This window comes from Fukomys damarensis, unplaced genomic scaffold (assembly GCF_012274545.1).
Source record: "Fukomys damarensis isolate Sample0158 unplaced genomic scaffold, DMR_v1.0_HiC HiC_scaffold_33, whole genome shotgun sequence".
NCBI classification, from domain to species: Eukaryota; Metazoa; Chordata; class Mammalia; order Rodentia; family Bathyergidae; genus Fukomys; species Fukomys damarensis.
This window is the reverse complement of record NW_022900945.1, coordinates 50,519,112-50,534,214: the sequence shown is the minus strand read 5'-3', so window position 1 is coordinate 50,534,214 and position 15,103 is coordinate 50,519,112. Positions and strand designations below refer to the sequence as shown.

Below are 15,103 nucleotides of genomic sequence, written 5' to 3'. Positions count from 1 at the left end.
TAGCAAGCCGGAATGAGACAGATGAGCAGGACAGTGTTATTAGACCCAGGACATGAATCATCAATCTTCCAGTCAAGCTCCCCGTGAGCGCACAGAGAGAGATGGCAGCATGATACAGAGGTGACGGATCAGCAGATGTAAAGACAAACACACCGGGAAGGCGTTAGAAGTATTAGTTCAAGCTTGAGGAAAAAAGGGTGTACAGACCACCACTTCACTGAAAAGAAAGTGAAATAAGTGGTATCTCTTTCCCTTGTCAATCACAATTTAGAATTTGGCTCAGGTATCAGAATGCCCTGAGCCAGATGAGTGCTCCAACCCCAGGTACTAACCACATCACCTCACACACACTCCCGATTAATTTCCCCAACCAAGATGTTTGAGCTAAAAAGGTCTGAGGGGCTGGCCATTCACTCTAGTGCTTCGGTGAATTGCTATCCCACAGAGAGGCAGACACTTTAGCATGGTAGGATAACTCTCCCGTCTTACTCTGATTCTAGTTCTTCTCAAATGGAGACAAACCAACCCAGTATTTACACCCCAGTGCTATTTCCACCGACCACCTCTGGTCCCATTCACAAAACCACCATCATCAGCAAGGGCCTCTCCTAGGAAGAAAATACCAATAAATTGAAGCTCAACTGTGAGAACAACAGCTTGTCAAGGACAACATCCCAGTAACTGCGTCTGGTCAGCACTTACAAGAACCATGCAAGTCTTTTAAAGCAACCTCCCCTCTCTTTGCCGAGGGTTATATGCCAAAGTTCCTGACCTGAGGGTAGCCTTTATGGGTGTGCCCAGTATTTTAGGAAGCTACCTTTGTCCAGTACGCGGACATTTTTCACCAGCATGTGCTCACTGCACAAAAGTTACTCTCTGAACTGACAAGTATTTCCCATTTTCTCTTCTTCTTTCAACAGCCCCACGTGACGGACATATGCTCTGCCAGGATTAAGACACCTGCGGAACCTTATGAAAGTGTATCATACCCCTTGCCATAAATCTTGGCAGGGACTGCTGCCTCTGACTGCACAATCAAGGTAAGACACAGATCTTCTTAGTCACTAAACCAGGCTCTGTCAACCTCCAGCTACAAGGTGCAACTGCGAGGAAGCAAGTGTACTGACCTGACTCTACACTTCCCAGCACGGCCGGGGAAGCCATGGTGAGGGGCGCTTTATGGTTTGGAGGGATCCCAGGACTCTGAAGGGGAGGTTTGGGAGAAGAGGTCCATCCAGGTGACGGGGCAGGAAGCGATGGAGACTTGAGGTGAACAGGCGAGGCAGCAGCAGACCCCAAGACAGGGGGGGACTTAATGGAAGCAGCAGCAGCCGGGCCTGCCAGCATGCCAGCCAGCTGCGACGGAGTCTGGGGGGACTTGAGGTTCCCCGAGGGCGAGCCCAGCACTGGGGACTGGACCTGGTGCATCGTGGGAGATTTCAGAGGGTTAACGCCTGGGGAATGCACCTGGCTGCCTGCCACAGATATATCCAAGGGCTTCCGCCCCAGGCCGCGCTGAACTGGAGGAGCTGTGTTGAGGGCAGTGGGGTTACTAGAAGGGTTGAGAGGTAGTGGTGGCATATGACTGAGTCGGCTGTTAGTCCTTTGGTCGGGCCCAATTGGTTCTCTGAGATTCCGCAAGCCACTGTTGCTGCCTGGACCCTGAGACATGGGAATGAATGGCCTGGGGCCCATGCCATACTCCTGCTGAGGGTGCTCACCGAATGGCAATGGCACCATCTTCTGCTGGGCAGGCAGCACGTCTGAGCCACCCGGGCGTAATTTCATCATCTCCTCAGGGCCCGCCCCAGCCTCTCTCATCTTCTGAGGTATCATCTGCGAGTTGGATGCCATGGTGACATTTAGACTGACATCTCCCTTCATCCCACTAGAAACCATCCCAAACTCCAGATCCCGACCAGGGCCTATCTGTGGAGGCATTCCTTTTGGAAAGTCCCCCCTGGAAGGACTCAGAGGACCCTCAACTGGTATCCGAGGAAAAATGGGATTACTCCCAGGCTCCATGTGGCGCTGGGAACCTGGGATCATCCTATTCATCTCCATGCTGGGCCTGATGCCTTCCATACTCATCCCTGGGGGAAGACCCAACTGTTTTTCTGCTAGCTGCTGTTGAAACATTTCTTCAGATAATCCTTGGGGATTCGGAAAGCGTTCCCCTCGGCCGGGACCACTGAAGACACCCTGGCCAGGAGGGAAGTTTCGACCATCTGGGATTTTTGGCACATCATCTGGCCAACTGACTCCAGAAAGACCTGGTCTAGAGGCTGGGTTGGGGACATTCGGCCCTTCCATTTCAGAGTTTATCATTCCTGCAAATCCAGGGAGGCGCATCTGGCTCCCTGGCATGCTGGGGTGAGGAGCCACGCCTCTTGGGGGTAGAGAATGTGAAATGTTGATACCATCAGAAAACGGCTCTGCACCTCCAGGGGCCCAGCCTTCCCCAGGGGTCATCTGGTATGGAGGTGGAGGCCCTCGGACCACTCCCCGTGGCCCGTGCTGATGGACCATCATATCCTGCAAGGAGCACTGCTGGACAACCACTTGTTCCTGCTTCCTCCTCTTTTCTTCATAAAACTCCTGCTGCAGTTTCAGCCACGCTATCTGCTCAGGAGTCATGTGGTCCAGGTGGTCGGGTCCTATGGGCCCAGACTGGGAGTTCATAGAAGGCGGAACCATTTCATCTAGAGAAAAGGGTACATCTCTATGTCCTTGAGGGCCAAAAGGCGCTCCCACATCTGTTCGGGGCCCAGGTCCCTTACCTAGGCTTTGGGATTGAGCCATCATGGCCTGTATTGGCCCTTCTGGTTTTTTCTGAGGTCCATCTAATACCCCAGTATTCTGCTGAGGTCCTCCACTCTGTCCTCCTGTGAATTCTTTCTCATCAGGGAAAAGCATACGCTGGATATCTCTCAGAGTTTGTAAAGAACGCTCCCGGTGCTCCAGCTGCTCCTGAGATAGGCCATCGGGGTTTTCTCCCAGTGTGGGGGGCTCACCACTGGACACTGGTGGAGGCGGGGGGGCTTTGGGATCTGCTGAAGAGCTATTGCTCCCCTGGGACACAGGGGTTACTGCACGATTGTTGGGTGTTGAGTTTGGCCCAGTACCGTCTGGGGGCAGTGGAGTGGAGCTGGCAGGACTGCCCATGGGAGGGATCAGTTTATTTTCTACCCCTGGACTGTCCCGGTCCAGGGGGCGTGGGGGTGCTGCAGGTTTGGGTGCTGGTGCTGGAATGGGTGGAGTTGGCTGCAGTCTGGTGTTCTGGGCAGAATTCTGGTCCTGGTTGGCTGGAGCTGAGGGTTGTTGCGGAAGAGGTTTCGGATCATTCCGAAGAGTAGGTATCTGTGTGTTCTGAAGGTAAAAATGGTTTTTAAGTCACTGGCAAATTCAGCAGATGGGCAGTTAAGAGTAAAAGAAAGTCACAAAGGACTTGTCCCAGTCGCACAAATCTATACTGACACCAGCTTTCCAAGGTGTTGGGGTACAGCCCTTCTTTGGCCGTGGAGAGGTTTTTATTTTTCAAACCTTACTGTCAAACGGCATCCTTTCCCCCTTGCTGAAGATCAAGTTTCAATAACTTTACAAGCATGCCAGGGGAGAGGTACTCTGCCAAAGCGAATACATTTGAGAATCTATTTCGAGGAACAGGTTTGATATCACATGTCTACTATGTATTTTTGATTCAGTGAAAGATTAGTTCCTTGGTATGTGGGAGGCTATACCTAACACCTTTTTCTTTTCCCTAGAAGTACAACTGGGTATGCAGACTTCTCATTGTCAATCAAAAGGTCTGATGTTTCCAACTGAAAGGGAAAAGTGTACGCAACTTTACACTCTACCAGCCAGAGGCAGCAGGAAGGCTGCTCCATTTTAAAGTCTCCTCTAGCAGGGCGACCACTGAGGAGCTCCCTTCCTCGAGTTTCCAGGGGGCCCGACATCTCTGCTTTCTGTTTCCAATCTGTGATCACTGATTCTATACACTTGATAAGAATGTATACACTAAGTGTAGTAAGGTAACCTGCAAGCAGGAAGCACCTGTGGAGAAATCTGAGGCTTTCTTGCTCATGGTGCCTTCTCGATCTGCTCTTTCTAATACACAAGAGCCTTCTTTTTTTAACAGGGTGGATGACTGCCTTATTATTTATTTAAAGTACCGCTGCTGAACTAAGTCCTGGATATAAGCACACTTACCTACAACAGGTGCCGGGGACACCGTGAGTGTTTGGAGGAGGGATGTACATGAGAATCTGCAGCAGGACGTTCTGGGTCTTAACCTTAGCAGAGCTGAGACTTTAGGGTACAGAAAAGCCCAATCTACAAATTGTCTCCGTGATCTTTCACCTGCCTCCAGGAGCTGCCCACCCCCTTTCTAAAATTCATTTGCTCCTAGTTGTTCATTTAATCTGGCTGTATTCCCAAACCCCTAGGGCTTTTACTTTCCACCCAACTTGACTATGTGAATCTGTACAAAGTCATTATGTGTATCTATACCTATGAGCAGTTTAGGTTTCACATACTCAAAGACATAGCTTTGAGTGTTTGCATTTGGGGCGGGTATGTTTCACTTAGAGTTAACACTACAATGCACACCTGTCTGTAGATAGGTTTGTGAGGTTAAGATCTGCTGAATATGTCTGGTCAAAAGTGCATTCCATGTCTGCAATTCCTTTAGTAGTCACCTTATTTTCCTTCTACTGCCATTTTACCCTTGATTTTGTTCACCAGGATTTGTGTGTTTATTACAGGTGGGTACTGATTTCATTAAACAACTATAATAGAAGAAGCCATTTAGTACCACACCTTTTCTTTTAGATTTAAAGCAATGGATTATTCCCTTCTTAACTCCTATTCTGATTTCATTTTAGTTCTAGAGAAGGTGGAGGTGACAGCTATACTGAGGACTCTCCTGACATCCACAGGCTGCTGGCCTGAATTGCAATGTTCCCGTGCACTCCAGGACAACCAGCATTTTCAATAAACGATATTCACCCTCTACCCCTGAGTAGCAGAGATGCACGGGGAACAGGAAAGTCCTCCTCTAAGGCTGGGAGAGTCCAAACTCTGCTATATCCACAGAGATGGTGATTTCTTTCCTACATAAAATAGACAAGATGCCATCTATTTTATCCTGAATTATAACTTTGATCACTTACTGTCATTTAACTTTTTCATATTTTTAAGACCCATCAGTGTCGGATTTTAGACTTTCTGAAAGCGGGGGCATCTTGAACTTTTCAACGTCCACTCACAGCACTGGAAGCAAGCACTGGAAATGCCAGACACAAGTGCTGTTGGTTCCACCTGGCAACCCAGATGCATTAAAACAAACACTGCATGCTTTTACAAATGCAGTTTGTAACAGGTGCTTAAGATCCAGACAAAAACAGAATATTATAATGTTAGAAGTACCAAGCAGTTAAAATTATTTAATGATTCTCACTTGAAATAAATTATAATCATTTTGTGCCACTAACTATGGAATCATCATCATTTCCTACAATGGTACAGTTTTAATTGTTGCTTTTTTCTATGTCCTTCAAGTAACTCTAAGCGTGTTTGGGGGAGTTGTTTATACTGGGAATTGAATCCAGGGGTGCTCTATCACAGAGGTAAATCCCCAGTCTTTTAAAAAAAATTTTTATTTTGAGATAGGGTCTTGCTAAGCTATCCTAACTCTAATAATTTGTGATCCTCCTGCCTCAGCCTCCCTCAGTGCAGGGACTGCAGGTGTGTGCCACTGTGCCCACTTTTGTTATGTTTTTAAAACTTGCTCTGTCAGTGGGTTTGGAATTTAGATTTTCCTAGAGATAGGGTACACAAAGGAAACCCTAAACAATTTGTTAAACTCCTCTTTTATTTTGCATCTTCTTCCTCTAGTAATTTGTCAACCTCCCATCATCCTGGTTAAAAAAGCTAATGTAGAGACATGCTTAAGACCCCATCATGCCAGGAATCAGGATAAATGTCCAGAATGCAGTTCATGCCACCAAGACTGATTATCCCCTGACAACTTCACCCTCCCGCCCTGGTGGTCCCTGTGGGACTAAGACAGTATTCCACACCCAGACAACATACCAGAGGGGCTGTGCTTCTCTCGGCCTTGTTGTTAGAAATGTTCTGAATGTGGAAGGAGACGATCGTTTCAACTTGGCCCTTCAGTACAGCTTCTGCAGCTCTGTAAACACAGGAGAGACAGCACACACAAGGACTCACTCCTGCGTCACTTACTGTAACCCCAAACACAAAACCCAGACTGGACTTGGGAGGGAGGGAGAAGAGAAGTACGGAAAAAGAGCACCTGCACTGCTGAAGAAGAAATCGAGGAAAACACATTTCATTAAACTGAGAAGGGTGAATACAAAATCTGAGCAACACCTAGGGACACGAACAGGCTAAGGCTGTTGATACTCACTTTTTCTCTGAAGTGAAAAAAAAAAATCATATGCAGGGTATTTTTTGACAAATAAATAAAAATTCGGTGATTTATCCACTAGAAACATATATAGCCAAAATGTTCATGGTAGTTATCTGTGAATGAGATTGTTTTAAAAGTTCTGTTTCTAAGTATCCTACTACAGACATTTATTGCTTGTGGCATCTGAAACAGTGTATTAGGGGAGCATGATGGTGCACACCTTGAACTACAGTACTGTGGGAGGCTGAGGCAGGAGGAGCACAAGATTGAGCTCAGCCTGGGCAGCTCAGTGAGACCTTGTCTCAAAAGACAGGTGGGGGATGGGGGTCGAGGGGAATATATCTATCTCAGTGAGAAGGGCCTGGGTTCAATCCCTGCTACTGCAATCAATCATCAATCAGTCAATCAATCAATCAATCAATGGTAGGCGACAGAAAAGTGTGTATTATGCAGTCAATCTCCTCTGTATTCAAAAAGGTGCATGTGTACATTTGTGTAAGCACAAAAATTTCTGAAAGGAAAGCCGAGGAAGTATTATCAGTAGATGCTTCTGGGAAGTAGGGAAGCTTTATATTGTATTTTACCTCTTCTTGTTCTATGAACTTTACATGACAGAATATGAGCGAGTTTCAAGGAAAGACCACTGCCATGGGAATGAGAACCCAGGTCCCCCACAGAAGCCAACCCAGCCGGCAACTTACTTATTGGCCATCTCAGTGGAGAACACATACACCACTTTGGCCGGAGTCTTCTGAGCAGCTGTGGGCTCTGGGGCAGCAGTCTGGCCATGGGAGGGAGTGGAAGACCTGGGAACTGTAGCAGTCGCTGGGGTCATCGAGTGTGGTGTGTGCTGGGCATCCTGGGACTTTATGTGTTCGGCAGAATTACATTCTACGGGAATGAAAGGCTCATTGTCACAGACGGAATAAAACTTTTTCTTTTTCTGCCAGCATTTATAGCATCACGACACAAACCCACCTTGAAGATCTCAAGGAGGAAGTTTCCTTGCTAAGAGGAAACCTTTTCTTCTATTCATAAAATTTCAAATACTCCTCTCCCTAAATAACTCATTATAAAGCACTCCTCCCCATCATTTTTAATTCTCTAACCATTATGCATCTTTCAGATATCATTGTAACTGCCCCTCCTTCCTATCAACTCTCTGAACCTCTTTGGACTTGACTAGATGTCACTGCTAACTGATCTCAAAGCCCTCTAACTTCTTTTATTCAGTATTCACCACAATTCATTCTAATGGTTTAACGATCAGTTTTCTGGATGCTCTCAAATCTTTACGGACAGCAACTATATCTGTCGTGCTGATCATGGCACCCCCCACCTGGGGAGGGCAGGCAGGCTGGGGAGGGAGAGAAGGAGGAAAGAAGAGGGAACAATCAACCAGGTTTTCACTTTTAATTTGGACTGGAAAAATACACTTCTATTTCCTACTACTCTCATGTTCTGGCCTACAGTGTAAGATTGTGGTCTTACACAAGGAGGAAAAAGCCTACGATCACATATTGTACCCCTTCCTGGCTTACCCCATTTTGGTGCCTGCCAAATCTCTACCACATCTGGTAGCCACTCATTCTTGTCACACTGAAATCAGCTGTGACACATCTGAACTAGTGCCAGGGTCATTAAGGCTTCCTCTTGTGTCTACAAGTCTGGCAAAGCGGCGACCAGAGAGCACAAAAACCCAGCCTTGGAGGATTGCGCTGATGGAGGAGAGGAAAGGATGCCAGAAAAACTGTTCCGGTGTGGGCCACTGGCATAGACACACTGAGCTACTGGCTTGAAAGCGGAACAGAACAGCACACGGGCCAAGCACGTGCGTAAGAATGTGGTCAGACTCACAAAACACCCTGCCAACCACGTATATCCTCAAGAGTGGGAGCTCTTTAACACGGCAGCTCCAACTTTGGTGAGCAGAAAAAGAACTCTTGGATCGGACACCTATTCTCCCCACTGGCTGATGCTAGCCTCTCTGGCCTCCACCAAATATCAGGCCTTCCCTCCGGAGCACCTACTTCCCTCTAGTCTCAAAGATCTTATAGACATACCTTTAACGTCAGAGTCATCGTTTGGAGTCCCAGGATCTCTCTGATCAAAGGAGTCGGCGGAAATACTTCGCTCCCTTTTCCCCTTGCCCTTGGCACCATTTCCAGCCCCATTCTTCAGCCCCATGCTCCCACCTGGGCCAGGGAGTGCTTTAGGGGTATGGCCCCCACTCTTGGAGTCACAGGGGGATGGCTGGGATTGGCTGGCTGAGCCCCCCTGTTTACCCTGATTGGAGAATTTGGAATCCAGCTGGGGGTTTCCAGATGGGGACATCACTGTAGGGGGACGGACCATCACCTCCTGCTTTGACTTAGGGCTACTAAAAGAAACAAATAACAAAGGGAGATCAGATACCAGGTACAGTTGGGCAGTACAGACTAGGGAGCAGCAGCTCCTATCATGGGTCAAGGAGACCCTGAGGACTAAGTAACCACCCTGCGTTTCACCATGGCCACTTGCTGGTTCCCTCCACCCTGGCTCCCGTATCAACAGAGAGGATCAAGCACGGTGGCCTGCCAGGTCTCAGGAACCCTACAGTCACACTGGGACCCATCTCTAGGGCTTCTGTCAATAAAGGACAACAGTTTCTATGTACACAGAGAAGTGACTCTAACACTAAGACTAGCTCCGAGTAAACAAACAGGCATCGTTAAGATCAAAATACTACCCAGCCGCCGGTTGATGACAAGGGACAGCTGTAATGAGAGCCTAGTCTGCCTGCCGGAAAATGTGAGTGGATCCAGGAGAGCAGGAAGAAAACCTGCGGGTGCCTGTCGGGTCAGGGAAACCCTCCAAGATGTAAATCTCTCCCAACGAGCAGCATTACACAACAGTACGGAATAACCACTGCCTTTGGGGGGTGGAAAATTTCTTTTAAAATAATAATCAGTACAGTGGAACAGAGGAAAATCTTCACGTGGCAGCAGGGGCTAGTTTTTAGTTTTAGGACCTTAGGACTCCTACTCTTCTAGGCCTATTTCCTCACACACCCAGCTTACTGGACAGTACTAGTGCAGTGGGGGCGAAACTATGGCACACGTGTTCCTGTGTTTTTCTTTTAAGACAAAAGATGTTAATGTACGAGTCATTTTTCCTAAACTAAAACTTCAATATTCAGGTTTAACTGCAGTGCTGACACTTTGCAATACACAAGTGTTTTTGGGTTGCAACTTGGGCATTCGATCTCTGAGAGGTTCACCATCTTTGTACAGCTCAGTCTTTAAGATCTTTTTCTTTGTGATTTGGCAAGGAGGGGGCTGGTAAAGAGGAGAGGTCAAGGAATGATGGATAAAACGATACCTCAAGAAAACTCCAACATAGCTTGAGTACTAGCCTGTTTACTATTCTATTACTACTTATTTTTCTTCTCTTCCTTTCCCATTTGGCTCTCATTTGTGTCTTCTCCAATGAGTATGGCGCATCTACGACATCCCCAAGGGGTGGCGGGTGGAGGCTCTGGTCCTTACCTCTGTGTGTTTCCTGATGGAGAGTTCCTCACTTTAGGATTGCTGGAATGCATTGATTGAAATCCTGAACTTGCAGTCTCAAGCAGGGATGGGCTCACCGAGTTCCTCTCGGGCTGCAGCAGAAGCAGCTGCTACAGGCAGTGGCAGTGGCCCACTGCTTGCTTGGAGTGTCCCTTAGTGCTGGCCACCTGTATGCCTTTTTCCTCTTTGTTTTTCTTTGCTGTGGAATTGGGTCCTTTCCCCTTGCAGGTCCCGCATTCTCTGGGTGTGTGCCTCCTACTGCCGAAGGAAAATCTCGCATCTCCAGGGCACTGTGGGAAGAGGCCACCCCCAGCCAAAAAAGAAGGGGGCGGGGAGAAAAGTTGGGAACAAAAACAAAACATAAAACACCTATACAACAGGACCATGAAGAAAACAGCAACTCATCACTCCTTAGCTTCCACCAGAGTTAAAGCAAAGGGCTCCTGTTCTGCCACGGGCTCTAGTGCTAGAGCAACTGGAGAGTGACTAGGACTTTCTGCCCCACATACAAGCCTCCTCCTACCCAGAGCGTGCACCGGGCACTGGTAAGCAGAGTAGAGAAACAGTTTTACCTTTGGCTATATATTCTCCTTTCTATTTCTCTACTTCTGTACAACAATCCTCAAAAACTATAGTGTTTTTCCTTTTTCAAAAAAACAATTGTTTTGGAAGCAATGGGTACTGGAAATCCACGAGGACTCTGGTTTTCAGCTGTGGTGGCAAACAATGGCAATGAAATGGAACAAACCCTCCCAATTTCAAACCACGAAGTAAACGAATCTATGCTTATTTTCTCAGGCCCTCAAGGGTAAAGGAACATTAAAGGGGGGACTTCTGAAAACAAATACTGAGCCAATATCAAATACATTCAGTTTTGCCCCCGTGTTTGTATGATCTTTCTATTAAATTAAGCTGAGGCTGTATCTTGAATTCCCACTGCTCAGTGACAGGGACGAAAGGCATGGGTATACATGGGAATGATCCACAATTCTGAAGGTAAAAGAACACCTTTGAAAGCGAAAATATTTTTTGAGTGAATTTTTAAGGCATTCTGACATACAAAGGTCAAGAAAATATTCCCACACGTAGTGGCAGAACAAACGAGAAAGCCTTTTATTAAGGGAAGCCTGGACTAGTTCAGGGAACGCCCAGGTAAACGGCAAGTCCCTGCCCCTCCAGGGGAGTTCAGTAGGGTTTTCTCCTAACCACCATCCCTCCTTCTCCCCTTCAACTTCAGGCATCTTCCGGATGGAGGGATTTCAGCACTGAAGGAGAATATCAGGTGCAGAATTAGTGGTCAAGGAATTAATGGAGTCAGAAATAGCTTGGGTGTTGTAGCTTCCAGGTATCTTGTGGGAGGACCAGGTAGGGCACCGATGGCACGTGTGCCGGCTGCATCACTGAAAGCTCTAAAAGGTTTGCCACCACTGAATTATGACCTAGGTTTTGGCAGTACAGTGACTATCATGTGCTACATGTCTATTTCATTTAGAAATTTGCAAATAGTCCCAACAATTTTACATGGGACACCGAAGGGGGTTTTGTAAGTTCTGTGGGCGCACACTTACATTTTCTCCTTTTTAAATAAAGGAGGCAGGAAAAAGAACTAGAATAAAACATTACGGAATGTGTTTAAGCTGATCTCAGGAGAAAGTATTTTAGAAACATTCTGTTCTTAATTATATTTAAGGTTGTATTTTTATCCCCTACTCACTTTCAGCTTTTTTTCCCCCAGTTTAGAGTATATAATGGATTATAGTTGTCAAGTTCAACCTATAGGATCATAAACCATTTTGTAACTTTTCACTAACCACCAAGAATCCCAGGTAGAATAGAGGTAGCAAATGAATCTTGCATGAACAAAACTATCAGAAAACATTTACCTTGGGAAAACAAATGCAGTTACTACCTATAAAGTCTCTGTCCTGTAACTTCTGGTACTTTCTGTTTTATCACATACTCTAGCACTCCATCCATGTACTGAACAATCCTACGTGTACGTTTCACCCCTCTTGGAAGTCCGTGTTCTTTGAAGACAAGAACCTTGTTTTCAAGATCTTCGGTTTTTCTCTAACACTCGGCACGATGTACTAAGAACCCAGTTGGGTCTTGTGACTATTCAGCTTCGCACAGAATGTAAACACCTGGCAGTGGTGTAGTCTTCTTCCAAAGAAATACAAAAAATATCACAAATATCAAATCACCTCATTAATCTTCTAGGCACTTATGATGAGCTGGTAGCAAAGATTAGTTCTAAATAAGGCTGTGAACATAAAACATTTTAATTTTCAAAGTATCTTACAATTCACTGGCCTTGATCAACAGGTATTTTCCAGAGGATGAGTAGAGCACATCGGGCACAGATGGTTTATCTAGGTTTCCAATCAGCGCTCCCAGGCCTTGGACTTTCCTGTGTGCTGCCTCCCTTGCCCACACTTTATGGATGGAGAGAGAGCACAGAGGCTGAAACAAGCCCGGGTGTAGCCCAGAAATCAGGAATAAAATGCAGGTTTTTCAATCCCTCATCCAAGTACACTGTTGAGAGCAAAAAATCCCTAGCTTTAGCCTTTCTGACAATAAGAACTGAGCAAAAGTTCTTCCGTGTATCATACATGTAGTTCCACAGAATAAAACTGGCTCTTCAATAAGGCGAACACTCAACTCTTTACTGTTAAGGACTGGAAAGATCTTCCACAGGATCATTATAGCCACAGAGACACTACTGCCCCCAACACAATTCAATCTCCCAACATATACATATATATATTTTCTTTTTCTTCTCTTTTCTTAAGTAATACTTTAAATTCTCACTGTGTGCCAGCCACTCTGTAAGCCAGGACATCCATGTTAACTCACTCACGGAGACCCCATGGGGCAGCTACTACGGCTCCTGCTTTAGAAATGAGGAAACTGAGGCTCACGCTGTAGCGAGTGGTAGGGCGGTGCCTGGCCAGACCCTCGGAGTTTAGGGTCTGTGTGCTTCCGCTACAGTGCCTCGGTGGACAAGGGAAACTGTTCTTGCTGTGACGACTACCGCTCTCCAACGAGCTCACTGACTGACTGCTGGGCGCCATTTCATACCTTCCCCTTGCCCTTCTACCACCTTTCCACCTTCCCTCCCTCCACACTCCCACTCCGTCATCTCGCCTAGTACGTAAGAGGGAGAAGAGACACCACTAGGTAGGCTGTCTTCACCACTAAATATGCAAACCTGTTTTTGAGTCTTCTTTCTCCAGTAATAAAACAACAGGAAACAGCTCACTTCTCCCCAAAAGGTCAGTGCCCCACAGATGATCTAGGTCTCCTCTGGTCTTCCCTCCTATCTCCTGTGTCTACTCTCGTTTTAATCAGCAGTCAGACATGCTGTAGTGTCTTCCAGCATTTAAAAAATAATTAAAGCCAAACAAACCCTGGTTGGAGCATTTGATTCATCTTCAAAGGCAGGCGAGTTCTCCCCAGAGCTGACAACACTGAGTTCATTCCTCACTTGCCATTTGCCTGTCGACCATTTTAAACCAACTTCTATTCCCAGATCACAGAAACCCACAGCTTCTGTTGAGACCTCTGCGCACCTGTCTGACTCATCTTACTCAACTCATTGCCTAGATCTTGCCAGCAGATCCCTTCCTTCTTGGAAACTATTTTTGTTCCGTTGGTTTCCCTAACACCACGCCTTCCTAGCTCCCCTCCCACCTCTCCAAGTACTCTGTCTTATGTCCTTTGAGGCCTCTTCTCTACTCAGTCTCCAAGAGTCTGACTTCCTCAGCACTCTGCTCTGGGTCTTCTTCCGTCCCAATCTGAGACTCCTCCATGCCGGCAACCCCCAGCTTGGCTCATGCTCTAGACCCCCATCTGGAACTAGTAACTGACACACCTCTCTACCTGTCTCACACTTGACAAGTGTGAACATGATTTTGTTTGGTTTCGGTTTTTTTTTTTTTAGTCAGGCTGGCCTTGAACTTGCTCAGGCTGGCCTCAAATGTGTTGTGATCCTCCTGCCTCAGCCTTCCAAGAGCTGGGATTACAAGTGTGCACCACTATGCCGGCTGAATATGAGTTCTTCCTATCTGTATAGCCTCCTTCCCTAAATTACTTTCCCTCCAGTTTTCCACAACTTAACTAAAACCTCCTTTGGGCTGGGGATTTAGCTCAGTGGCACCACGCCTACTTTGAGAGAGCAAGGTCCTGAGTTCGATTCCCAGCACCAAAAAAAAAAAAAAGCCTTCTTTATCTACCTAGTTGCTCATGTCAGAAAGTTGAGAGTCATTCTTGATGTTTCTCTCCCTAACCCTCCTACTTTCCCGTGTGAAGCATAAGTATTTCTGTTAAATGAAGTCTCAGCCTAGGTGCTTCTTCAGAGTAAGGGTCCCTTAACACCACCAAGCTATGTGAAATTCTCTGTCAGTGTTCACTGCAGCATTATTAACTATCACCAAGACAGCAATCAACCCAAGAATCTACCAATGAACAGATGAAGAAAATGTCAGACACACACACACACACACACACACACACATTTTTTAAGCTTTAAAAAAAGAATGAAATCCTATCATTTACAACAACACGGACAAACCTGGATGATATTATGCTACGTAAAATAAGCCTGGCACAGAATGACAGTACCACACGAGTTTACTCACACACAAAATCTAAAAAGCTGAACTCAGAAGCAGCTAGGAGAATGGTGGTTATCAGGAGCTATGGGATGGAAAGGGGGAGCTGGGTGACATAAGGCAAAACAAAAATCTACTGAATAAAATGGAAAGCTTTTCCTCAAGACCATCTTTCTAAGCCAGACATGAGTTCCACACCATTACCCATCAGTCTACTCACCAAAACCCTAAGGGTCACGATACTGCAGTGCTCATCCTGGAGGTGAGGAGTCCAGGAACCCCTTCTCAAAGGTGACCCTCACCTGGAAAAGGACAAATTGAGGGAGAAAAATGCCTAAGAGGATTTTTAAAAGATGACAATATCAACTTATCACAGAGTATCATTAGCGAACTGGTTTTCTACTTATTCTAGACTATGAGTTTAAGAGGAAGTTGTCTCCATGTACACAACATCAACACCCAATTATTAAAGGATATAAATTTATATACATATGTGCATATATATATAT

General features: G+C 46.3%; 1 protein-coding gene across 5 annotated transcripts in view; it reads right to left on the bottom strand.

Annotated features, from left to right (window-relative positions):
* The window catches only part of Bcl9 (BCL9 transcription coactivator), an 80,605-nt gene that overhangs the window by 3,921 nt on the left and 61,581 nt on the right, over window positions 1-15,103 (bottom strand). For 4 of the 5 annotated variants that reach the window (XM_033758312.1, XM_010623148.2, XM_033758311.1 and 1 more), the window contains 6 exons: window positions 14,815-14,896; window positions 9,961-10,271; window positions 8,497-8,813; window positions 7,135-7,324; window positions 6,094-6,193; window positions 1,128-3,369 (listed from right to left, as the gene is read on the bottom strand). In XM_033758312.1, the coding sequence (XP_033614203.1) occupies window positions 1,128-3,369; window positions 6,094-6,193; window positions 7,135-7,324; window positions 8,497-8,813; window positions 9,961-10,013 (2,902 nt within the window). In that variant the 5' untranslated portion in view covers window positions 10,014-10,271; window positions 14,815-14,896. The remainder of the gene's footprint in view (window positions 1-1,127; window positions 3,370-6,093; window positions 6,194-7,134; window positions 7,325-8,496; window positions 8,814-9,960; window positions 10,272-14,814; window positions 14,897-15,103) is intronic. The other variant, XM_033758313.1, reaches the window with a different exon arrangement.